The 23,873-nt window shown below is 56.8% G+C and overlaps 7 protein-coding genes across 7 annotated transcripts; 2 read left to right on the top strand and 5 right to left on the bottom strand.

Moving 5' to 3' along the window:
* Nucleotides 1-139: 139 nt before the first annotated feature.
* Nucleotides 140-5,557, bottom strand: B0T26DRAFT_836309 (uncharacterized protein). Its single transcript, XM_060447511.1, has 4 exons — nucleotides 5,290-5,557; nucleotides 5,194-5,234; nucleotides 4,388-5,145; nucleotides 140-4,324 (listed from the first exon to the last, which is right to left on the bottom strand). Exons 1-4 carry the CDS (start codon nucleotides 5,446-5,448, stop codon nucleotides 372-374), a joined length of 4,911 nt encoding a protein of 1,636 aa, XP_060293441.1. The 5' UTR covers nucleotides 5,449-5,557; the 3' UTR covers nucleotides 140-371.
* A 976-nt stretch (nucleotides 5,558-6,533) lies between these two features.
* Nucleotides 6,534-9,166, bottom strand: B0T26DRAFT_724169 (heterokaryon incompatibility protein-domain-containing protein). Its single transcript, XM_060442662.1, has one exon. The coding sequence runs from the start codon at nucleotides 9,060-9,062 to the stop codon at nucleotides 6,867-6,869; it is 2,196 nt and encodes a 731-aa protein (XP_060293440.1). The 5' UTR covers nucleotides 9,063-9,166; the 3' UTR covers nucleotides 6,534-6,866.
* Nucleotides 9,167-9,374: 208 nt separating this feature from the next.
* Nucleotides 9,375-10,614, bottom strand: B0T26DRAFT_433140 (uncharacterized protein). The gene is made up of 3 exons (XM_060434987.1): nucleotides 10,484-10,614; nucleotides 10,073-10,411; nucleotides 9,375-10,000 (listed from the first exon to the last, which is right to left on the bottom strand). The coding sequence occupies exons 1-3, from the start codon at nucleotides 10,578-10,580 to the stop codon at nucleotides 9,618-9,620; spliced, it is 819 nt and encodes a 272-aa protein (XP_060293439.1). The 5' UTR covers nucleotides 10,581-10,614; the 3' UTR covers nucleotides 9,375-9,617.
* A 1,354-nt stretch (nucleotides 10,615-11,968) lies between these two features.
* Nucleotides 11,969-13,050, bottom strand: B0T26DRAFT_654222 (uncharacterized protein; the record flags this gene model as incomplete). The annotated part of the gene is made up of 2 exons (XM_060438526.1): nucleotides 11,969-12,866; nucleotides 12,944-13,050. The coding sequence occupies 2 exons, from the start codon at nucleotides 13,048-13,050 to the stop codon at nucleotides 11,969-11,971; spliced, it is 1,005 nt and encodes a 334-aa protein (XP_060293438.1).
* Nucleotides 13,051-14,204: 1,154 nt separating this feature from the next.
* B0T26DRAFT_724164 (uncharacterized protein) lies at nucleotides 14,205-14,839 on the bottom strand. Its single transcript, XM_060442661.1, has one exon. It carries the CDS (start codon nucleotides 14,604-14,606, stop codon nucleotides 14,406-14,408), a length of 201 nt encoding a protein of 66 aa, XP_060293437.1. The 5' UTR covers nucleotides 14,607-14,839; the 3' UTR covers nucleotides 14,205-14,405.
* Nucleotides 14,840-18,399: 3,560 nt separating this feature from the next.
* On the top strand, nucleotides 18,400-20,105 carry B0T26DRAFT_433087 (alpha carbonic anhydrase). The gene is made up of 4 exons (XM_060434986.1): nucleotides 18,400-18,723; nucleotides 18,794-19,085; nucleotides 19,152-19,536; nucleotides 19,611-20,105. The coding sequence occupies exons 1-4, from the start codon at nucleotides 18,583-18,585 to the stop codon at nucleotides 19,819-19,821; spliced, it is 1,029 nt and encodes a 342-aa protein (XP_060293436.1). The 5' UTR covers nucleotides 18,400-18,582; the 3' UTR covers nucleotides 19,822-20,105.
* Nucleotides 20,106-22,551: 2,446 nt separating this feature from the next.
* On the top strand, nucleotides 22,552-22,939 carry B0T26DRAFT_787371 (aegerolysin type hemolysin; the record flags this gene model as incomplete). Its single annotated transcript, XM_060446790.1, has 2 exons — nucleotides 22,552-22,626; nucleotides 22,713-22,939. Coding segments are annotated over 2 exons (302 nt in total), but the record flags the coding sequence as incomplete, so codon positions are not given.
* Between the last annotated feature and the right edge of the window lie 934 nt (nucleotides 22,940-23,873).

Here is a 23,873-nt window from a genome sequence, read left to right as displayed (position 1 = left end):
CGGTAAGGTTCGTGAGCCGGCCGGTATAGCTCGATTGTTTGACTTTTTGCCATACCGCGCATGCCGGAACAAAAGTATATCATTCCTTATACTCGGAGAGCTATATATATACAGAAAGTGCATCGAAATAACCTTTAGACGGGCCATAAGTACACAAAGCGAGGGAAAACGAGAAGGTGGCCCATTAACTACCACGAGACGTCTCTCAGCGGCCGAGGTTTATAGTACGGGAACAAAATTATTTCATTCCTTGTGCTCATAGAGCCAGATATGTACAGAAAGTGCATCACAAAAACTTTTAGACCCGCCATTCACAAAACGAAAGAAACCAAGGTGTCCACATTCCCTGCCAATGCAAGGTAAACCCGACTTCAAAACGTGGGCGCAACTTTGGCCGCGGGCCGATCCAGCCCGGCGCTGCCCAGCTTGAACGCCCTCAGCGAGGTGGTCGACAGCTTCTTCTCGTGGGCGTAATGGGTCTGCTGCTGCTGCTGCTGCTGCTGCGGCAGCGGCGGGACGGACCTGGTGCTCATGGACCGCGTGGGCCTGCCGCGCGCCATTACCACCCTGTCGCTGGTCGAGCTGGCGGCCGACAGTGCCGGGGAAGGTGGGATCGAGTTGCCTCTAGCCCGGGTATTGAGCTTGCCCATCATGGCGGTCATGGCTGCCGCCGCGTCAAGGGGCGGCGTGGGCGGCGATCGAATGCCTTGGTGGTGGTGGTGGGCTGCTGCAGCGATGCCGAACGCGTTCGTGCTCGTCCGCGCCTCGGCGATGGAAGGGAACGGCGACATCCTCGTGTTCAGCGCCCTGCCGTTCTGAGGCGCCATCATTCTTTCGAGAGACGTGGCGCTGTGTGACCTGCCCTCGGCGACGTGGCGCTGCGGGCGCTGGCCCGATATGCTCGACGGCGGCGTCGGAGGCCGGCCCGCCAGCCTCTCCTGCCGCTCCACGGCTGCCTGCAGCTGCTCGAACGACATCGGCACGGGCGGCATCTTGCTTAGCCGGCGGATGGAGCGCCGGTTGGCGTCGATAAAGGTCGACATGGCCCGCACGGCGCTGTTGTTCTCGTACGTCGCCATCGCATTCGTCTCGGCGGTCGGCGCGGCCGCTCGCGCGAGGTGCATGGCAGTCAGCGTCCGCGGCGCCATGTCAACCGCGGGGGCGGCGCTGCGGATGCTCGCCTGGATGCGACTCATGACGCCGTCGAAATCGACGCCGCCCGTCCGGTTCTGTGCCGACACGTATGCCGGCGCCGCGCCGAGTACCGTCTCCTGCGTGAGGACGAAAAAGGACCCGTCGCGGATCTTGCGGCGCACCAGGCTCCATCGCGTCCTCGCCGGGTTGTGCTCGATCTCGGGCTGGTAGATCTTGTTCTGCGCGAGCTTGGCGTAGAAGACCTCGAGCCTCTTTGCCATCCGCTCGAGGGTCTGCAGCAGGAAAGTGGCGAGTACGTTGACGCGCTGCTCGTCGCTCTGCGCGTCCATTGCCATAACGCTGCCAAATGCGTCCATGCCGTGGCACGCCTCTTCGCGTATGTCTTCGAGGAGCTCAATGTCGAGTTCCACCGTCTTGGCCGCGTACTTGAAGATGCCCCGCTCGGCAAAACGAACGTTGCTGTTGTTGTCAGAGACAAACTGTCCGATCAGCGCCACCTCCTGCGACGTTGCGATGGCGTCGGGCGACGTCTTTGCGCGGGCAATCATGTTGAGCACGTCGGGGAGCCGCATCTCGGCCCCGCCGGGTGCGGCATCGGCGAGGGTGAACGACAGCTTGAGAACAAGCCCCTGCAGCTTGGGGCCGAACAGCGCGGCGAAGCCCCCTTGGAGGAGCCGCGACTGGTATTGGTAGAACGTGCGCACGCCAAGGCCGATGTTCATGAGGTGTTCACGGGACCAGACGTCACCGGCGCCCCGGAAGAACTTGTCGCTGGTCCCGTCATCATTCGCCCCCATAATCTCGTGCATCTCGAACTGATGCGCCACGAGCGTCTCCACCGTCGCCCGAAGGTAGTCTGCCCAGAGGTCATACAAGCTGCCCAGTTCAGGACAGCCGGGGAAGTCGGGCTTGGGAGTCAGCTGGCCGACAAAGTATTTCGTGAGAAGGCTGTTGACTTCCGAGTTGTTGGTATGTGCAAGGCTGTCGAACGACCTAGAGCAGTCCACGCCGGCGTTGGACTTGATGATGAGGTTGCCGCCGGGATGCATTGGACTGAAGTCCGTCACATCGTAGGCGCTGCCGTGCACGCCGATCCACATGCGGCTGCCCGGGCGGTGGCCAGTGTGGCGAGCGAGCTGGGAGAGGGGGATTGTGGGGAGGTTGCAGGGGAGAGGCTTGGGGGTCATGAAGACATCCAACATGAAGCGGCGCTCGGCAAACGCCTTGCTGATGATCATGTCCGAGGTTTCCATGGTGGCGCTGCAGTGGTTGTATATGGCCTTGCGGATGCCGTTCATGACGGAGTCGAAGACGGCAACTGAGCCACAGACGTAGAGATAGCCGCCGAAACCCCCCTGCTTCTTTGACATGACCAGCTCAGATATCGCTGTCGACTGCTCCACGATCAGGGCGTCAATATAACGAGGCGGCATCTCCCTTTCCACCAGGCTGTTGGTCCGCCGGTCATAAACAAGACCGCGAGAGTCCCGCGAAAATGCGAGGTGAACTTCCATCAGGCCTGCATCGACATAGTCCCGCAGCTCGTCCTCGTAACAGAACTTTTCTCGGGACTGGACGCCAAAATAGAGAAGGTCGCGGCCGGTGGCATTGTCACGCGAGGTAAGTCGAGCTTGCCAGAAGCTGCGAAACGGTGCAATGCCGCTGCCTCCGGCAAAGAACGCGCAAGGGGCAGCAGGGTCCAGAGGGAGTTGGAAGTTGAGAGGCCGCGAAACTCCAATGAGAATATCCTCGTCTGTCTCGATAAGCTCCGGGCTGGATGACAAGGGCGGGTTCAGGAATCCACTCCCAACACCAGCACAGGTCACATCGCTATTGCCGGCGAATGTGGTGCAGAGCTTGAACTCGGCCCGGGAGACTGTGAGGTCGACGGTTGAAGGCAGCAACTCCTGCGAGTAGTTGGAAATCGAGTACGTCCTCGGTATTTCGACCGGGATCATGTCGGCCAGCCACGAAAGATCACCGGCGAGGTCGAATGCACGGTCCCAGATGTGGGGGTTGGTGTCTGCCACAGCGGCTTGAAGGAGGTCGCCGAGGGAGCCTCGAACCGGCCACTCTTCGGTTGCAAGAACCTGGAGCACGGTGTTGGACGATGCCCGCAGCATGTCGTGAATCTTCAGGGCCAGCTCCTTGGTGATGGGTGCGAGATGGCCACGCCTCAGGATGTCCTTTACTGTTAGTTCCTGGGGTTCCGTGCGTGAGACAGATCCCAAGTGCTGGGCGAACCGTTGCCATTTAGTGTTCAGCGTGACCTTGACGTCGAGATAGTCCACCAGCCCAAGGGCGGCCGCAACTTTGGCGCATTCCGTCCAGGTGTTCAGCGGCATGACTGCCAGCCGGTCTCCCGGCTGGAAGGTAATGCCCGTGTTCTGGATATCTAGTGTCACCATGGCAATCGACCTGGCTGGGTCCGTGTTGACAAACGAACGGCTGAGAACGCGGGACTTGTAACGGCATTCTTCAAATGTGCCACGCATTTCGTGAGGCTCAACCGAGATGCTTCCGCGGAACGGCTCAAGGCGTTCCTTCATGGCGGCAGAGAACTGCTTGTGAGTCTCTTCCCACGGCCGAGAGTTTGCATCGGGAGCGCCAGACATGCCATTGGTCTCGGACCGTCCCGTTTTCCCGGCAACCTCGAGAAGCCCAAAGACCTTGTATCTGTGAGTGCCCATGAATCCCCTCTCGCCGGTATAGGCCTCGACGATGCCATCGAGTACACCCATCAGCCTAGGATCGCCAGACTGTTTGACGAACTCGGGGATCCGGTAGTGGTACTCGATAGCGGCAATGAAGGCCCTCAGATTGGAGGGTAGCCAAGCCCGCAGATGAAGACCCTCGGCTCCCAGAAACGAGTCGTATTTCTTGCGGCCTAGGAAGGCATCCATGACCAGGAAGGGCGGGAACTGCAGGCCGGACGAGGCAGGACACCTCTTGCTCAAGGGCGCAGAGAACTTTGCCCACCGTACCCAGCGGTGGGCCGACACGTAGTTCTCCCCAGAGTTGGGATTGGGGTTGATGGAGTGGAATGCGTTGGGCATGCGCTCGAGGATTTCCTTGAGGCGAACCATCTCGCGGAGGAGGCCCTCGACGTTTCGGTTCATGACATGTTCCTGGCAGCTCGCAATGGCATCGGGGCCGTGTTGAAAGGACGCTACACAAGAAACTGTCAGCCACCCTCCGACAACCTAAGCTCGGTGATGCTCGGTGAACGCACCTGATGTGTCGGCGCAGCCCTTTTGGAATGCCATTTCGCTCTGCTCGCCAAACATGGGCCAGCGAGACTCCATATTGTCGAAGCGGCCGACGTAGGGGAACGTGGAGGAGGAGTCCTTGATCTTCATGTTGTAGGAAGTCTGGTCGACAAAGGTCAGGTGAGGAATCGATCTACCCATCCGGCGCGAGATTTGAAAGAAGGGAAGGGCGATGCTCCGGGGAATCCCAACAAGCTCATCGCCGAGGTCGTCCCCCATCTCGCAGCTGGGCTTGTACTTGGAGGCGTTGACCGTGACGCCCTCGCTTCCGTCGTGTTTGTCTTCGTACCGGTAGATGGAACACAACATGCCGAGCACGACAATTGCAGCCCAAAGGGCGCGGTCTGGGATGACTTCCTCGGTCCCTTGGACGATTGGCAGTGCAGCGATGGACTCTCGCACACGACCTCTGGCGACGCAGCCGGGCATGCGGTCGCAGAGATCAGTCCATATCCTGCCGGGGGAGTTGGAAAGAGCTCCCGGCGAGTCGTTGTAGTCTGGCGGGCAGAAGCCATGCTCGGCGCTGAGGTATCCATCCTTCCAACCGGTGAGGGGACCAATGTCCTCGGCCCGGATCATAACCTGCCGCGCTGGGGCTCCGAGCGCAACGGCGAGGAGATCATGTTCGGCGGCATTGAGGGCATCGAGATCTTTGAGTCCGCTGATCTCCTGTACGGACGGGATGTTGGCATACAGGACGTCGTTGATAGACTTGCGCTCTCTGGTGACGGTCAATACTGTGCATTCTTGTCCGAGTCAGGGGCCCTACCTCAACCGCAGCCACTCTTCTGCATCGACTCCTCTGGGGATCTAGTGTCTCGGTAAGCTGGCAAGAAGGGATCACGCTATTTTCAGGATCGCTCACATCAAAAGCTGCGTGGATATCGCCGGGTTGCGTGAATCCGGAGAAGGTACAGCCCCGTGGTCCGATGCGGCTGCTTGATCTACTCTGACCCGCCACTGAGCCAGCAGGGCAGTGACCGCCTGCACTGCCGGACACGGGACACGACTGCATCGGTATCATGAGAGAAAGAGAGAAAACGCCCCTGGCGTGGAAGTTGAAAATAGATTGATGGCAAATAATTGGGCGGCCTCCAGGGCGGGTTGTCGAAACAGAGAAGGGAAACGACGCTCAGCAACACAGCAGCAGCAACGTGGCCATCAAGAGACAAGACAAACAATGGGAAAAATACGGGCCGAACCTAGGAGGTTATACGCAGCCTTTGCCTGTCCACAACGCAAACCAGGCATCATGCCGGCCCCTTATTGAAGTGCGACGCCAGCATCCATGCTGGGCGGAGAAGAAGGACTTGGCACATTCCACACTAGAACGCTCCGTGCAGTTTGGGAAATCGACAGCTAAAATTAGCTCGCCGGCCAACAGAAGAAAACGGGACGAGGATCCCGTCTCCAGTTATTACCGGGTGATCGATCGCATAAACCTTCCCTTTCGACGAGGCTGCGAGCTTGTGTCGGCAAATCTCTTTGGTTTCCGTGGTCGAGCCGGGGTCGCAATCGGCCCCAACCATGGTGGTGCCTGACTAGAATGCGGAGTAGATCCGGAAATGGTGGGCCGTGGTTGCGCCCGCCTCTTGCGGTGGTGAAACGGCCGTCGTCCTAATTTCTCTCGAGACAACGCGCACCTGTTTCTGCAGGCGAGAGCCAGGCTGGGGTCGAGGTTTCGTGACCAGGTTCAAGTGGAGAAGATGAGCGAACAGCTCCAATTCTTGACCAATGGCTGGCCGTGTGGATTTTAGGGTTCTCCATCGAGCTCCCCACCATGCGAAATTTGCCAAGGTGAGGACGCGTCAACACTCGACAGGAAGTTGCGACCTTCGAAGCTTGACTTCAAAGCTTTAATCGATTCCACACAGACTATGTGTCACCCGACGGTCTAGACTGCTATTTTTCTTGGCGGGCGCGTGGCCTCAAGTTTCAGCAGTCTAGGCCGCCTCAACAAGTACACGAGAACGGGGCACATGAGCCAAGGTGGCTCTTATTACGCACAATGCAGCTTAATTGCAGTGTCTTTAGGTCTGATCTATTGAAGGAAAAAAGAAAGGAAAAGAGGGCCTTATTTATCCCTCGAACAAAAGACCGGTATTAGGCAAAAATGTAGGCATCAAGGCCTATATAGGGGCCAATCATCGTCGGTGGCCTAGTTGGTGGCAAAGTTCGGTCAGGAGGGCATTATTACGTAACAGCTCTCCGCCTCACCGTTCGAGCTGTGATCCTGTCTCATTCATGGCCGACGTACCACACCGGACCATCACATCATTCACGCACTTGCGAAGCTTGCTGACACATCCCTCGTCGCGTCTTTCGGCATCGATAGGTGGTGCTCGACGGATTTGAGGATAGTTGTGGAGATAGAAAAAATATGGATAATTTGATCATTGTAACCAAACACGAGTCCCAATTTATCCAGTGCCACAATCTCTATCAAACCAAATCCACCCAGCGCATCCCAATAGTATCCAAGACCTCCGTATAGTTCCCTCCCAGGCCCAACTCATCCCACACCTCACCGTTATTCCTCTGCGCCGCCTGCATCACTTTCTCCCGCTGCGCCGGCGTGGGGCTCGCCTTGCAGCCCAGCTCAGTATTAATACAGGCGACTTGATTGACCATCATGCCGTGCACGTAGGCATCGCCTATCAGCTCGAAATATCCATCGTCCGTCTTTTTCGACGTGCTATTATTAGTTGCAGTTGCAGATTTTGCGGAGGGTGTGGTGGGCGGCGTCCAGGGCCGCAGCACAACAGGCAGAGTGCAGCCTTTGATGATGGCGGCGACGTCGTGCACTTGGACCATGGCGGGGACTAGACAAAGGTAGCTGTGCTTTGTGGTTGCGAAGCGGAAGTTGAACAGGGCTCCCGAGTTCAGGAAGGCGTCGGCGAGCAAAGGCATGGCTGGGTTCTGTGCTGTATTATTATGATCGACGTCGTTGATATCGTCGTTATCATCGTCACTCGTGAGCCATCGAACCCACGAGTCCCAGTGGTCGCGAGTATACTCCGCGCCGACAAGCTCGCCATGGCGGCCCGTCGCTGTGATGAGAGTCAGGCGATACGCTTCCAGGACGGAGTCACCGTTCATATATGTCCCTGACAGTCGAGTGTCGAGATGATCGAGATCATGCCGGATGCAGTCGAGGCAGTGCTTGAATGACGGCCTGTCAAGAGACGGCGCTTCTCCTCCTTCCTGGATATGGTCGTAGACGGTCTGGCCGACGTAGACGATTTCGTCCATCATCAGGCACCGGATGCTGATATAAGACTGCAGCAGCTGCTTGGTCCTCCCCTTGAAGCTCTGGAGCGTGTCTGATATGCGCTTTTGGTCGAGCTTCCGGCGGTGGTGCTTGGGCAACTCCCGCTTCCGGGCCGCTATGGTCAGGACAGGGGTTACTCCTGTGCTGTCGGGGCTGAACCCGCCCGCCGCCCACTCGAAGTGGTCGATCAGCTCCGGGTTCGACTGCAAGACGGACGCGTCGAGCCGCCTGTAGTCTTGGACCCAGCTCGGGAGGACAGAGTCGGGCGGGTGTCGTGACCTGCCGGCTCTAGAAAGCGAGGGCAGCCAGCCGTTTGTGAGAAGAGACAGGCTGGTCTCGATGTACAGAATCTCCCACGGAATGCGGTAGTCGGCTTCGGGGGCCCAGCGGTTGAAATTGCCGTGGCAGACGTTGCGGAGGGCGAATATCTTGTCGCGCGGGTCTGTGGCGGCATACGAGTTTCCCTTGAGGAGCACAGCGGCCAGACTCAACACCGTCATGCCGTGCACGCCTTCGTCGGACCGGCGAAAGCGGATCCATCTGCTCGACTGGATCGACCTGATGGACACAAGGTTGCTCTGGGATTCTCGGTACGAGTGCGGGAAGTAGTCTGGCCAGCTTGCAGTGTGTATCGGCATCAAGATCCACGCCAGCGCAAAGACGTGGTCCCAGCTCACCGTGTCTGGGCCGCACAAGACGCGTGTGTCTCGGCAGGCTGTTGCCTCCTGCTGAACCCACACACGGTTGAACCACGGGCGGTTGATGAAGGCGACAAGGGCAACTGCAAGTTCCCTGTCGTATGCAGATGCGGGCTCTGCGCCGAAGAAATATGTCTTGTCCCGGAACGCATCCCTCGCGGCAACGGAATTCCCAAACTTCATGACGGCGCCCAGCTCGTCGATGTATCTGGCCGGATCCAGGCTCGCCGCGAACTCGACAGCCAGGTGGCTGTTGTCGGCCGCTGGGCCGAGCCACACGACGACACTGACGGCGGACGAGTAGATCTGGTGCATCATGGAGACCTGCTGCGACCGCTCCTCGATGTCGCTCTGGTTGATGCACACGGCGTCGATCCAGACGACACGCGGCCAATCCGGGTGCCGGATGTGGGCCAACATGTCGAAGGCGTTCCTCTGGATGCGCATGGCGAGGCCATTGCACTCTATGAGCAGGGGGTCTGCCGGAGAGCCCCAGGTGTAGGAGGTAGCCTCGTACTCATTTTCGATCTGCTCGAGCTGGGTGACGATGAGCTCACACTTGATGGGGGCAGACACGGGGCCGGGATGCAGCTGGAGGACGCGAAGAGGCAGGGTGCCCTCCAGCGGCTTGTAGAGGTCGTGTGCCAGATGCAAGTTCCAGAAGTCCATAGTAGCTGTGTCGTGAATAGGAATAGAAGACACATGGGTGTTGTGATGGACAACCACCAGCAGCAACCTGGCCCAACCCGAGACCAGGCCCAACCCAAGACCATGGGATGGGGTGGAAGCCTAACACACTACCCCGCTTCAAGGCTGCCTCTCCGCCAAGACTGGTAAGCGGCCAACAAACCGACCGCGTGTTAGACATGATTTTATCAAGATGTGCTAGTTGACTCTAAATTTTATGCAAGTTTCCTTTTCCCTCGCGTGCTAATGCATTTCCCCATGTGTAAAACAATCGCAACACCCCCCCCCCCCCCCCCCCGGCCAACGCATTACCGCCACGCTTCCATCTCACGGCATATTCGACGCTTCCGTCTCACGGCATATTCGAAGACCGTATTGAGGAATACCATGTAAAAAACCCACCCTCTCCATGGAATCTCGCTCAGAAACCACTCATCTCCCCTTTGCCTCTGGGTCATTCATCCGGGCCATGAAGACCGTATCGAGGAATACCATGTAAAAACCCACCCTCTCCATGGCATCTCGCTCAGAAACCACTCATATCCCCTCTACCTCTGGGCCATTCATCCGGGCCATGAAGACCGTGTTCATGGCAATGAGCCGCGTGTTCAGGTCCTCCTGCCACTCCATCAGATGCTCCTGCACAACCACGAGGCGGGCTGTCGACATCTTGCGGTATCTGCTCTCCCAGGAGCTGACCTTGGTGTCGAGCGCGTTTGCTACGGGCGGGGATGCCGACGCCGCCAGGCGACCACCCGCCTGATGCCGAATGACATCGGGCGTGATGTGGTTTGCCGGAATCTTGGGGATCGAGATGGGGGTCCCTTTGGGAGCGGCATAGACCGTTCGATCTGCGGTGCGCGTCACATTCTTAACCACAGGAGGTTTGAGATCTGGCAGCCGGTCTCCCTCGCGAATTCCTGAAAAGATGCAATTGGTCAGCTTCGTCTCTTGCTGAACGGACGTCGAGATCTTAGGCAGTGGTAACATACCTCCGGTGCGAAACGTGCAGGACGAGCCTTGGCGGTTGTACCAACAGTTTGCACAGGCCCCGCCCGTTGACTCGAGGATCATAGGGATCTTCACCACGACGCATCCGGCATATCGTCCACTGCCCCTTTGACAGCGCCTGCAGGCCTGTTCGCTGGAAAGAAGCTCGCCTGTTGCATGCATAAAGTAAGATGATATGTTCTGGCTCCTGTCAATGTTGAATGCCATCTGAACTGTGGGCAAGCGCCGTGGGATGCTGTTGGCCAGAATTATGGTGTGCTGGTTGCGTATTTCGCCCACTGGGAATTGAGGATATATTTGGCCGAAGAGCTGGAGGGCAGCTGTGGTGATTAAAGTTAGCAATGAGGTTCAGGCTCCATCCCGAGACGCTAGGGCAAAGGACCCGGGCTCACTTCTAGGGAAGGCGGGGTGGAGCACCGCCTGTGCTTGAGGTTGGGGGGCAGTCGGCGCTACACCGAACTGGGAGCCGCTATCGCTATAGCTAGACATGTTAGTGCTAGCCGACTGTGGCGGCGGACTGTCATCCTCACTTTCTTCGTCATCCTTCGCCTTGACGGGGGTGGAAGAAGCGGAGGCTCGTGCCGAAGCGATCCTGGGCAACTTTCTGCCCTGGATGCTAGAGCCTGAGCCGTCGCGGGCTTTGCGTTTTAAGCTGTCAGCCTTGTTGGGAAACCTCCCAATGACGTGTTTGCTGTGGCGAGATGCCTCGTCCTTCACCAGGGTAACTGAGGCGAAGAAGTCGACATTGAACTTGGAGGCGGTGTCTGATCCAGGCTCGTCGTCGAGGTCCAAATCCTGAGCAACTGACGAGTCCGAGTCCGAGTCGCTCACGTCCTCTGGGCTGGGCACGGCCGGGGGCATCTTGGCTGCGCTCGCCAAGGACCCGCCCGATTGACGCGAACGAAGGTTTGGGATGGCAGCCGCGTATCCCCACTCCAGATGGCTCATGGCCCCGAGATTGCTTCTGCAGATGCGATCTGTGACAAAAAGAATTCGGTACTTGGTGTCAGTAGCTTTCTTCTCAAGGCTGATCGATATTTGGCTGTCGGCAGCAAGGGACGTGGTAGGGTCACGGTGCCGAGTGATGCACTGTCAGATTTCTTAAGTTGTGATAGGGCACCGTTCGATAAGAAAACGGTCATCCGCAGGCACAGTCCAATAAGACAACGGTCATCCGCAGCAAAACCCTAACCCTGGTTTGCAGTTTCGCCCGAAATCCATTTCCATTGCAAATGGAAATCACTCCGGTCTCCGTCTTCTCTGATAACCTCCCGCCGTCGGTCTACCCCAGCTACCTTACCAACTTACCTGTGCACTGCGCCAACCTTTGGCACATCTCAAACGGATCAATTACCGCAACAAAACCTCAGTTTTCTTCACCGAGTTTATTCGGCAGCCTGTCGCGATGGTGATTGGCCCTCTTGGTCGACCGCCCAACTCAACATCGTGCCATTAATTATCTCATCAGAGCAAGCGGAGCGAGTGAGAGTCGGTAACCTCCCACGAGCGCAAATACGACCAAAATATCTACCAAACGTCTCGCATGCAGCCTGCAACCGATACCCGGGAGCTTCGAGGTCGGCTTTGAGATCCCTTAATTATTACGGGAATGCACGGCAGAAGCGGCTTGTTGGTGCTTGGCAGGCAAGACGCGGATCCACTATAGAGTAGGCGGCATCAAACAGAAAGAGACGTCACAGAAGAAGGAGGCGGTGGCTAAGAAGTGCTGTGAAAGCCTTTCTGTCTGACTAGAGCTGGCAATGTCCCAGAATATATCGCACCAGACGAGAACTTGAAAGTTACACGCGCAAACGAGACACAATGCACACATCTCCACCCCCCCACCCCTTCCAGTCCGTTTACGAGTTGCGACGCGCTTAGGCGACCTTCATGGCGCCCGGCAGCTCGGTGAGCCAGCCGCTGAGGTTCTCCTTGATCTTGGGGCTCATGGTGCACTTGTTGGTGTCGGCGATGGTCTGCAGCTTGAGCGTCGGGCAGTTGACCTTGTCGGAGAAGAGGTCGCTCTGGCAGTTGGCATCCATGGCGCGCTGGAGCGCGTCGCCCTTCCAGCCGAACACGTAGTCGCCGTGGTTCCCGTAGCCCGTGGGGTCGCCAAACGACCATACGAAGGGCTGCGACCCGTCGGCGGGCCACAGCGACTTGTCGTTGAAGGGCTGCGTGTTCCAGTACGTCTCGTAGAAGACCTGCGGGATCGTCACGGGGTGCGTCGACGGGCACTTGCTGCCCGACGGGTACGCCACGTGCGACTGGTGGTCCGGGCTGTCGAGGTTCTGCCCGTCCCAGCACGTCGGGAACCGCACCGTCACCATGATGCCCGCCTGGCACTGCCCCGTCGGGAAGTCGAACCGGTACCCGGACCGCGTGGACGACGTCGCCAGGCACGTGAACTGCAGCGACGGGTTCTGCTTGGCCTGCGCCTGCGTGCGGAACGCCGGGTTGCCGACCGTCATGCGGAAGCCCGGCTTGAACGCCTGCACCTTGCCCGAGGACAGGTAGTACACCGTCTGCCCGCCGTTGGACTGCGTGTACCCGAGCCCGTTGCCGTACGTCGACACGCGCTTGAACGTGCCGTTGCGCGCCCGGAAGAACAGCACCGCCGTCCAGTAGTTGGAGAAGTCCTCCAGCGGCATGCAGCTCGTGCACGTCGCCGTCGACGCCATGTCGTGTGCCGAGTGGTCCATGGTGACGTTGAAGGCGTTGCCGCCGACGACCTGGTGGAGATGTGGCGACGGCGCCTGTCCCGGGTTGACAAGCCTGGCGGCGGGGAAACGTGTTAGATGATAGCACTGGCCCGGCTCGAGGGTTCGTCTTGCTATGTTCTGCCAACTTACGGATCGATACGGTCCACAACAAGCTGGGCGCACGAGAAGCGAAGCTGCGCCGCGTTGACGCCAGGCGCCACAGCCGCCGCCGCGAGAACGAGGTCTCTCCAGTGCATATTGAACTTGCTGCTACGCGCGGTAGCTGCCGGGTTGGCGGTTTGAGCGTAAGGCCACTAGAGGCTGACTTTCGGCACTGGGACAGGCACCAGAGACTCGAGGCAGAAAGAGGAGGTCTTGGCACTCCCTCGTACGATTTCGCCCCGTAGGCAGCGCGCTGACGACTTATCTAGCCATCTGGCCTCGAGGCTGCGTCGTATTCGGCACGCAAGTACCGAGCGTGTCTGGTTTGCCGGCGACCACCACGCTCGCCGGCCATGTGAGCTTCCAGAATCCGCTTCACCGCGTTTAATAAACCGGCTTTTCTCGTGGTTGGCTGCCGGGGGCCGACGCTTTGCGACGGCCTATATAAACTGCGTCAACCCCCTTTCCATACGTGACGACATAAATGTGTGGGGTGGCCAACGGCAGTTGGGCTTCGCGCTCGAGTAGATTGAAGGACCTATGGGTCCCAAGCTGCCGCGTCTCCCGACTGGACCGGGTGATTTGGTCCAAATTTGGGGCTGTCTAGAGGACAAGCTTTCTTCAACCAAAATGTCGAAGCGATGTGGGAGCGTGAGCTGAGCGTTTAATTAACGGCTCGTTACTTTTGGCAGCCAATGAACTCGGTCCCAGGTCCCGTTTTGTTTTTGTCTCTCCGCAAATAGTCCGGGGAAGTCGTTTGTAACCCCAGACTGGGGGAAGGCCGGCAGGTCCCGGGTGCATGACGATGTCTGCACGTTTATGCTGTCCGAAGCAAGTGGCGAGCCTTGGCTTTTCTCATGTCATGTCAACAACCATTTCTGAACTCGGTGGTGAATCCGGCGTTTGCTGCGCTTCAATGTCTGGTTCTGATCCTGCCTTTAAAAACGAACATCGGAGAATAATGGGTGGCGTTGAGCGAGTGATCGAGCCCATGACTATTGGCAAGGAGGAAGATTAAGAAATGAAAATCTTAGCATTTAGCCGTCGTCCTAGTTGCCCTTAACCACCCACACCAGTGCCGTGTGGCGTGCGCCTGCACCAGGGAGATGTTGAAACGCCGGCCCTACGACCCTATCCGTTTTGCAGGAGCATGCAAATGGTGGGACTTCCGAGGCGTACGTTGACTGGGCACCTACTAAAGACATTCCCGCTTCAGCCTCCTAATAACTCTAGCAAGAACTAAGATAGTGGCTAAAACAAGATTCCGGCTTGGATTCTTGCTTCGTGCGACGCCTTCAAATACTCGGAGACTTATCAGACCGCTTTCGAAGTGTTAAGGTCCTACTGCAACGCCAAGTTAGCAGAGGATGCCGGTTCCATCGGGTCAAGACGACCTAGAAATCACGGACGCCGTGGGACGCTAGGCTAGCTACAACGGAAATGATTGGCTTTATGTCGCTGTCGGCGCTGTTCCTGTGTGAATGGACTCTGCGCTGAGCACGGCCCGGAGGAGGGCTAGAGGCAGCCGACCTTTCCGGACGTGCGCCGAATCGTCACAGTCAGGTCCATAACCAGCTCGGGCCGAATGGCGTGCTTGCGCATTGCCGCCGACTGTTGACAAGTTTGGGCACATAATTAGACGTCGTGGCATCTTGGTGTCCTGAGACCCCGAGTAGCCTGATACCGGTTTGCCCGCCACCTGTTTTCCAGCGTTGAAAATGAGTCCACCCGAGTCACCGTGGCAGCTGGTCAGGTTGATGTAGCACGTCTGCACGTTGCGGCCATTCTTGTTCGCTGGGACGGGGCACGCGTTTCGCCGGTTGCAGATTGCCGTGCCATACTAAAGAGTCATTTCATCCTCATGGCCAAGCATCCGAAGTTCCGAACGACGTCGCCATGGGCCGGTGGCTGCGGCGCAAACGTCAAGGGCGGCTGGGTTGCAGCCTTCTCGAGCATCAAAATGGCCACGGCCACCTGGCCGGACCGTAGAGACGGGCTGACTTGGTGTAACCACGCCAAATTGATGTTCCGACGACAACTTCTGTTTCAGTGTAACTGTACGGTAGGTGTAAAGAGAGGAGGACACTTACGACTGAATTTGTGCATTTGCACTTTCTAGGAATGTCAACAAATAGAATTCCCTCATCGCCTGGACGTCTTATTGAGGGGTTCTAATAATGAAGTAGTGGCGAGGCGGAAGACTCGCTGGTCTCGCATTTGTTCGAACTTGCTTGTGGAAGACCAAGCCAACCGAGCTAGAGACGGTATTTTCGGTTCATCGGCACTCAGAAATTCTGCAACTCATGCTTGCATGGCCCACTCGGTGCTCTGTTACCGCTTGGCAGCAACGGGCATCGCAGTTCGAAGCGGTTGGCTGTTAAGTGGCGTAACATCACCAAGTCAAAGCCTTGCTGGGCAGTCTCGGACTTTCATGAAATCGCGGTCCGCCTCTTGCGAGCCTGGTTGTTCTCATTATGGACTAAGCTGAAAGCTCCTCGTCGGAATGACCATTGATACGAGTTTCACTGAGCGGGGTGCAGGTAGCAGCCGGCGCGTGGGTGCCACTGCGGTGATGCGGTGGTGGATTGGGTCTGAACGTGTTGGCGCGGCCTCCTCACAACATTGGCCTGGCTGACCAGCAACTATAACCGACTGCCAAGTGACGATAACACGTCTCCATTTTCTCAGTTCAACAGCCTGTTAAACCCCATTGGCCACAGAATTCGACCGCTGATACGGCCGTGAAACAACAAGCCTCTAAACACTTTCCACGACCATACCGACTAAGAATAGACTGTTTCTGAGCCGGGTGCCACGCCAAGGATGCTGGACTATATGTGAAGATAAAGAGCTTGGGAAGCCCTGGTGGCTGGCCAAGCCACACGCATTCATTGCAGGTGTCGCCAAGGGACATCACACAGTCATGCGCCAGGCGATCGCCAGCCTTTATCGAACCCGGGACCACTGCGCAATCTTTGGGAATCTTCCTCGTTGGACTTGCTGCGTGCGCCTTGTTCTTTTCGTTGTTGAAAGATTCCTAAGCTGTGTCCCCCACTGAGTTAACAGACAGGCTAATAAGCTGGCTGCTCTCAGACAGGCATCTTCATTGTCACAGGCTCGCACTCCCTGTCAGGACTGGCAGTTGCCACCTGAAGACTAAACCCAAGATGCTTGTTCATAATTAATCAGCACCGGGCGTTGACTGAGACGCTCTTGAATGAGGCGTTGAACCAGTTTGGGGGGTGCGGCACAGCGACACTTTATTTCTCACGATTTTGCACTCACACCGAGGTGAAGAAGAGGAAGGCACACTCTTGGCTCTTGGCACACTCTTGGCTCTTGGCACACTCTTGGCCCTTGGCACTTGGCACGTGGCGCTCGGTGTTGGAACTTGGCCACTGGGCAGGCAATTGGCCCAGGCCCAATCCACATGGCGAGGGAAACCTCTCAAACAATGGCTTGCCTAGCCTGAGCCTGGCGACCTGGGAAGGTCGCTATTCTATTGCTTACCGAGGTCGATATCGGACTCTTGGGTCTTCGGCTGCGGTTGGTTGTTCAACTCTGGCGAAGTGGAACTTGGAGAAGCTAAAGATTGTTGGAGTCGGTGCTCGGTCTTGTGGGTGCTTGGTCTTGTGGGTGCTCGGTCTTGTGGAACATGCGGGCCCGTGCATCGTCCCCACTCTGGTTGCGGTCCAGACTGGTCTTCTCCGCCAGGTGGACCGATCGGGTTTTGCAAGGGTCGCGGATGCTGGGGCTCTCGGCTGCAAGATGTGGTCTCTGCCTATTGCGGGTTCTGGCGGCACGGCATTCCGTCGTCGCCTCACCCACCTGAACGTCCATTTCCCCCATGCGCCTGCCCTTTGAGGATCGAGAATCCTCAGGCCCCGAGCGAGCTGGCCGCGGCGGTCCCGGAAGGAGCTTTAATTAGCGGTCTGCCTGCTCATGGGATCGAACCATTTGAGGCCCAATTTTTGACCGTCGAGTGGCGGGGTGTGGCACTCTGATCCAACTGCATCGTCTGCACTCGGCCTGCCTCAACCCCGATGACGCGGAGCGCAACAAGAAATGGTGCGGGCTCGGTTCAGTCGGCTGCTTCCCTCGCATCTTGGCTGTCCTATCGACTGCGCCGGCGAAGCGTTGAAACGACACAACTGCACGGGGTCGGCGGAGACAGAAACATCGATGGAGCAGGAGAGAGCGCCATCGCTGGGTTTACTAATAAATAGCTGCAGTTTCAAGGTGCGTGACGGGGGGCACTCTCTGCAAAAGGCGCGCTTGCACATGATATTTCAGGGCAGATTATCCGAACCCGTGCCTGCGCACCCAGCCCACGGTTCCATTTGCTCCTACTATGTACGGTGGGTTACACAGGACAGGGGGTAGCACTCGACCACTGCCGGATGTGCGCATGCTGTGTCTCCTGCGGAGGACAACATGATGCCGGCACAGGATCGCCGAGACTGGCAAGTCCGCCCCGAGTTGGCATGTTGATGTGTCTTTTCCCTCTCTCCTAGATCATTTGTTCTGGAACTGTCCCTTGAGTGCTTCGGCGCCTCCCCTGCCAAGCGCCCCCATCCCCCAGCCGTCGCGGAGATCTTGGCGATTGTCCTAACCTGGCAGTCGAACCGAGCCTTGGCAATGTTTCCTTCGGGGGGGGGGGGTTCCTAAGCAACTGTGCGCCGTTTTCACCGAGGATGAGATGAATGTGTCAAAGATAAGCTTATATCCACAGTGCAGGTTTTGTTTTGTTTTCACAGTCAATACTGACTCATCTCACTCATCATTATCGACACTTCAGTTGTCATTCAATCACTTTCAAGTTCTCAATCGCCAACACGTTTGGAGCCGGATTACCAAGGTGCTTGGCTCTTGCTTGCGCTCGCATCTGCAAGTTCCACGTTCCTGCGTCTGGCACTCCCGCATTTCGAAGTGACGCGTCTGACAGCCAAGAAGGCCAAGTGAAGGCCAAGTGAAGGCCAAGTCGGTTTGGGGTGGCGCTGCATGCTTGGCTGTCACAAATCTCTGGCCCCGCTACAGCGCCCGCTCCTAACTCGACCCCCTTTCTTGGCGGTATCGGCTGGCGAGCGGATCATCCGAACCACTGAAGTTGCTCTGCAGCCCATTTCCTTGCTGCTTGGCCAAACGCTTGTGAAGCTCTGATTTCTCTTGGACACAGGGTAAAGTAGTCGACGCGACCCTAACCCTGGCCACGATGAAGCCCGTTGGGGCCAGTCTGCGAGAGAGGCTTGAGCACTGCACATTGGCCAAGCCCAGAGCCGCAGGCATCTCAAACCCGGGTGCAACCTAGCTTGGATCTCGAGGCCGCTTGAGAAAGCACCACTGCCCGATACAAAGACGACTGAGGCCCTCACGGCCGTCTCGTTCTCTTCCCTTCCTTCCCGTTCCCGTATAACATCTTCCAGTTCGTATTTTCCTTCGTTTCTTTTCACGGTCTGGGACCGCTTGCAGTCCGGTTTCTTTCTTGTTTTGTTTGCTGGTCATTCACCCGCTTGCTCTTCTTTCCGTCTGTCTGCTGTCTTTCGCATCTCCATCCCTGATTGGGTGCCTCTCATCCCTCCATCCCACCCTTTCTTGTACATATTGCCTTGCCCTCATATTCCGCAAACATGGGCTACATACTTCAAGCTCTTCTCCTCGCAGCGTCTGCGACGCGAGTTCTCGGGTCATGCTCATACGGCACTTTTCTCCAACCTCGGGCCGAAGATGGCGCCGTGCCTATCAGCACCTTTGGGTATTTCGGGGCCAAGGTATGCAGCACCGGCTCTCAGCTTGAGGCGTGATACAGAGACGTCTGCTGACCGGGAGACATTCTCATAGGGGCCCCTCAACTGGGCTGCACTTGAAGTGCCCGCCAACTCGGCTTGCGCCACCGGCACCCGCCAGTCACCCATCAACATGGTAGCCGGCGTCTTCAACCTCGTTGCCGCCACGGACCTCGTCATCGAGGTGCCAAACTTCCCAGAAGGCACCGAGTTCGAGAACCTCGGCTCCACAGTCGAGGTCATCGCCAAGGGTGGCAAGCTCGCCTTTGCCGGCAAGGAGTTTGAGCTCGAGCAATTCCACTTCCATCTCCCGAGCGAGCACCTCGACAATGGCACGAGCCAAGCCAGTACGTCTACTTCTTGACCTCCCACCTTGGGGTATCACTGGGGTTGCTATGCTAACACCGGTGCAGTGGAGATGCATATGGTCTGGCAGTCAGCCACCAAGGAAATTGCCGTTATTGGAGTTTACATCGAGATCGCCAAGGAGGGAGCCGCAGCCGCACCAGCAGCCGTCGCTGCACCAGCAGCAGCAGCACCAGCTCGGGAAGTAGTTGCGGGGGCACCAGGGGCGGAAGTAGTACCACCGGGAGTAGTGGTGGCGGTAGGAGAAGGACCAGCTCGCCGCCGTAGGTTCCAACAACGCAGGCAAGCAGCCCCAGCCCGGGGCCCCACCACCCTCCTCGAGACCATCTTCAGCGTCGCCGATCAGATCAAAGTTCCCGGCACAAAGACCAAGACGCCGCCATTGGTCCTAACTGAGGTGGTCGACATCCTGAAGTCTGGGGCTTTCCAAGGGTGAGTGCAGCGTTCCCCTCTTATTCGGGGCGCCCATTGTCCCCTTCTCAAACCACATGCTTACAACCCATCAGGTACTCGGGCTCGCTCACCACGCCGCCCTGCAGCGAGGGTGTCAACTGGAACGTGGCCACGGCCAAGCTGTCGATCCTGCCTGCCACCTTTGAGCGCGTCCGCAACATCATCGGCTTCAACTCGAGGATCCCGCAGAACACCCCCGGCTTGCCGAACATCGTGCAGGTGGGCGGCGCCGCGGCAATGGCTGCGCTTGTCGCGACGAAGTAAAGGACGGGGCGGAGGCAATAAATGAATACAAAGAAGGAAGATATATTTGCATGGGATATGGGGTTATACCTTGGGAGATAGAAATAATAGACGCCAGCGGCATGCTGCATAGGCAGTTACAAGACACGGATGTTGACACTTACTCACTTGGGGCTGTATGCCATATACTTTGATGTCTTGATCGTCACGAGCGTCCTGGGCACGTAGCAGAAATAAGCAAGATCTAAAACATATGTAAAACAGCACATGTCATTCAAGTTTATCTTGTCGCTTATTAGTTGGCATAAAAGATGTTGGAAATGGCAGGGGCGCAATTGGGCGACAGAGCCAATGTTCATCTCAGGCAAGGTATCATTCGGGGGAAGGGGGGGGGGGAGAAGTGGGGCGCAAACATGAACCCCTGACAGGAATGCGAAAGCGGCTGCAAACACCGCAATTAATTGATATCCAAGTGCAAGCAAGTATCAAAATTTCAAGCTCCATTTCAGCATAATTGAATCCAGCTGGCCTCAACTAGTGCTCTGCGTTTCTAGTATATTCTTTTGCTGCACGCGCCAATTACCATTGCAGCCACGTGCAGGGATGAATTGCGCGGTGCGACAGCGAGCATGGCACAGCGTTCACGCCAGAAACTAACTTTCTCGGACCTTACCAGGCTTATCCGGCCGTGGGCCAAACCGACCTGGTCCGGTCGGCCGAACAGCTCCAGGGGGTCGAGGGGGCCGCACCGGCCGGTGTTCAGCCCTTCTAGACTACTGTTCCACAGTCGGAACCCTGGGACGCCAAGTTTAAACAAGGAACCGGCCGGGGGCAGGCCGGGCCCGCTTGTGTAACTAATGCCAGACTCGTCCTTTTTCTGGGTCAGCAACTTAATTAGGGTGTGGAGAGCGGCGGCCCGGCGGCCAGCAGCAAAGGCCGCCGGGCCAGCCGTCCGGCCTTGCTACTGTGGTGCGGCGTTCGAGGCCCTGACTCGGCGGCCACAAGTCCGAGCGGGCATTTAGTGCTTAAGACCATGTGAAATAGGTGGGGTGAGGACTACAGAGGGGGCGTGGTCTGGCAGGCGAGCTCTACCGCCTCGCAAGGCTGGAGATATTAAAGGGACAGTGGTCTGGCGCTTAACCCCAGGGGCTCCACTCTGTGCTTTCACCGTATCTTCTTCACGGAGCTGAACAGCGAAGGGTTTGCTAGTACCGTGAGAACCGCGAAGGGTTTGCTAGTACCGTGAGAACCGCGAAGGGTTTGCCAGTACCGTGGGACTTGGCAGCAGTCCGCCGAGAATGGCTTGGTCTTCCTCGTGGCGCCCTTCCAATGAATCGGTGCTCAACCCGCACGCCGTATTCGCCAGCTGCATAATCATGCCATAATCCCAGTCCCACTGGCAGCAGACTGCTGACCTTCCTTCCGCTGTGGTGCCCTCCTTTGATTCCACCCACACTACCATGCACGTCTTTCCCCATGGGGGTCTGGAACCTCATAGAATTCCCTCATTGCGAGAGCCAGGTTTTGCTTTGTGTCATTAAACTTTGGCAAGACCCTGTTCAAGGCTAGCTAAAAGGTGCAAGTGGGCAGTGAGAGCCAGGTTGAAGATAGATGTTGGTGGCCAGCACAGCCAGCCACGGCCCCATCACAGCCCGTGGCACATAGCGGAAGTGTGCAGTCCAATCCCTGAAGGGTTGTTGGCGTGGTACTCAAGAAGTAAAAGTAAATAAAAAATGCACCGGCTAGGAAAGGTCTTTAATAGGTTTTGCTAGAGAAGGAATGGGCCTCTAGAATTTCAAAATAGGCATTTAAATAGCTATTACCTCCCTCAGCGACAAGCTTTTTACGGCGAGTCGTAAGATACCAATGCCATTTGGTTTTTAGAAAGTACCACGCTAAAAAAACATTCAGGGATTGGATTATACCACTTTCTGGAATATTGCTTGAAGCCATGGATGATTGTCGGTGGCGTCTTGGGAGTCGAGGCGCCGATAGACTTCCACACCGGCGCCAGCGAGCACCACTAATATTGTATGTACCATACAAAACATCAATTGGAAGTCCTCTACCGTTACATCGACGAGCCGGTCAACCGTTGGATCGCCAATCATGTGCGATGTGTGTCGACGCCATCAACTCAGTTAGCTCTCGGCAACTCACCAAACTCAGGTCACGGCGATTCACCAAACTCAGCCGATGCTCCGTTAACTCGGGGGTGTCCAGAACATGCAGGTTACTCCTCAGCTAGCCACTTTGACAAGCCTTCTGTCACGTTACTGCACATTATGGGATTAGATCTAGCCTTTCATGTCCAGCCTGGTCAATACAGGTAAAGGAATATTGCAACCCTGGAGCCACAACGAGCATCTTTGCAGCACGCTACATTCTGAATTCGGATTCCGGTGGCGCAGAACAACCAACTTCGGATGGGCCCTTTCAGATTGCCGCATTTCGTATCTCTTGCGCAGCGAGGGTTGGATATCCGGATTTGTTACGCCGGGCTCTTGGACAACAAATAGCATCGACGCGGATTCATAACTATAAAGACATGGCAGGCGGATGCCCCTCGGACTGTCATTTCTTCGCAAACCAAACCACACGGGCACATCTGAGCATTCACACCTGAGCATCAACCGGAGCATTCACACCTGAGCATCAACGCCGGAGCATTCACACAACCTCCGCTTCATCAACTAATTACCTCGATTCTCTCACTCGTCCACCACCGCCGTCACCATGGCTTACGCCTAGTGGATCTATATGATCATCAACAACGTGTCCAAGTCTGGCAGTCTGAGGGTCAAGAATCTCGGCACCAAATGGCAAGTAGTAACTAAGCCATGAATCATCTCCATGCGCAGCAACAAATGACCCGTCACTAACGCGCCGCCCCTTTTTCTCCACTGCCGCAGGGCAAGTTCTACCAGTGGGACAACAAGGACCACGAGCTTTCCGCGGCCGATGTTTCCAAGCAGGTTGCGGGGCCGTCGGGCAAGATCGACATAGCCTCGTGCGGCCGCTCCGATGCGAGCAGCGGCACTGAGGGCGACTACGACATCTACGAAGGCGACACCAAGGTCTGCCACATCTACTGGACTGCCCCTGGGGCAAGAAGACCAACACCTTCACCGTCTCCGACGTCAGTGGCGATTACGTGGTGTAGGCCACCAGCTAGAACCTCGAGTCGGGCGCCTCGGGGACTGTCACCATCAAGGTTGTCAAGCTGGCTTGAACGCGAGGAGCTTGGGATGGTCGTTGCACCATCGGTTGGTTGACTTGTGATATCGGTGTTTTGAGCAGGGCAATATTGTGTTTTTCCTCTGTGATATGGATGCTCAGTTGGTTGACTTGGTCAGGAGCCGAGGACTGTTTCTGGGGTCGAGGTTACTCATTTAGCTAGCTACCTGCCTACCTTAGGCACCTACCTACCTTGCCCACAATCCAATCCCGGAATGTTTGTGAACGTGGTACTTGGGCAGAGTATGTGTTATAGCCTATCAAATGCACCGGCTAGAAAACCCCTTCAATATTAAAGGTACCTATTAAGTGTTTTTTGGGGAAGATATAGGCCGCTAGGATTCCAAAACAGGGATTCCAATAGCTTCTACACCCATTGGCGGAAAACCTATAGGTCGAGCCGTAACGTATTAAGGCCTTTCAAATCTTGGAAAGTCCCTCGCTAACGAACATTCAGGGATTAGATTGTAACCTAGGCTACACACCTGAGCAGTGTAAATCGTGTCACAGATGGTCTAGTGCTCAGCCTTAGGGTTCCCCTTCTCTTTCCCTTCTGTCTCCATGTCTTGCTAGGCGAAGATCGCTTCTTGTTTGGCGGTGACGACTGGGTACCCAATTGTGGCCTTGCAAAAATAGCAGCAAGGGGTTGGTGCAATGCCGCGACGAGTCTTTCTATAGGCTTGACCAATGTGGGTTTGGCAGCCCTCGCGGAGTTGTGTCAATTTGGTGGCGTCGTTCTGTGAGAGATTTTGTCGGTCAAGGATCTGCTTTCTAACCGTAGCAAGTTTCTGCTCCTTGTTGCCCACCGATTGGGAGACAAGCAGCTTCTTCTCTAC

The sequence above is a fragment of the Lasiosphaeria miniovina genome (assembly GCF_030549165.1).
Source record: "Lasiosphaeria miniovina strain SMH2392-1A chromosome Unknown B0T26scaffold_6, whole genome shotgun sequence".
In the NCBI taxonomy this organism is placed as follows: domain Eukaryota; kingdom Fungi; phylum Ascomycota; class Sordariomycetes; order Sordariales; family Lasiosphaeriaceae; genus Lasiosphaeria; species Lasiosphaeria miniovina.
This window is presented reverse-complemented; position numbering and strand designations above follow the sequence as displayed.

Coding starts and splice junctions, on each gene's coding strand:
- B0T26DRAFT_836309 (XM_060447511.1), bottom strand. CDS start 5,448: ATGATACCGATGCAGTCGTGTCCCGTGTCCGGCAGTGCAGGCGGTCAC. Junction 5,235..5,289: donor ATATCCACGCAGCTTTTGAT/GTGAGCGATCCT, acceptor CCGAGACACTAG/ATCCCCAGAGGAGTCGATGC. Junction 5,146..5,193: donor GAAGAGTGGCTGCGGTTGAG/GTAGGGCCCCTG, acceptor GACCGTCACCAG/AGAGCGCAAGTCTATCAACG.
- B0T26DRAFT_724169 (XM_060442662.1), bottom strand. CDS start 9,062: ATGGACTTCTGGAACTTGCATCTGGCACACGACCTCTACAAGCCGCTG.
- B0T26DRAFT_433140 (XM_060434987.1), bottom strand. CDS start 10,580: ATGTCTAGCTATAGCGATAGCGGCTCCCAGTTCGGTGTAGCGCCGACT. Junction 10,412..10,483: donor CCACCCCGCCTTCCCTAGAA/GTGAGCCCGGGT, acceptor TAATCACCACAG/CTGCCCTCCAGCTCTTCGGC. Junction 10,001..10,072: donor CTGCACGTTTCGCACCGGAG/GTATGTTACCAC, acceptor GCATCTTTTCAG/GAATTCGCGAGGGAGACCGG.
- B0T26DRAFT_724164 (XM_060442661.1), bottom strand. CDS start 14,606: ATGCCACGACGTCTAATTATGTGCCCAAACTTGTCAACAGTCGGCGGC.
- B0T26DRAFT_433087 (XM_060434986.1), top strand. CDS start 18,583: ATGGGCTACATACTTCAAGCTCTTCTCCTCGCAGCGTCTGCGACGCGA. Junction 18,724..18,793: donor TTGGGTATTTCGGGGCCAAG/GTATGCAGCACC, acceptor ACATTCTCATAG/GGGCCCCTCAACTGGGCTGC. Junction 19,537..19,610: donor AAGTCTGGGGCTTTCCAAGG/GTGAGTGCAGCG, acceptor ACAACCCATCAG/GTACTCGGGCTCGCTCACCA.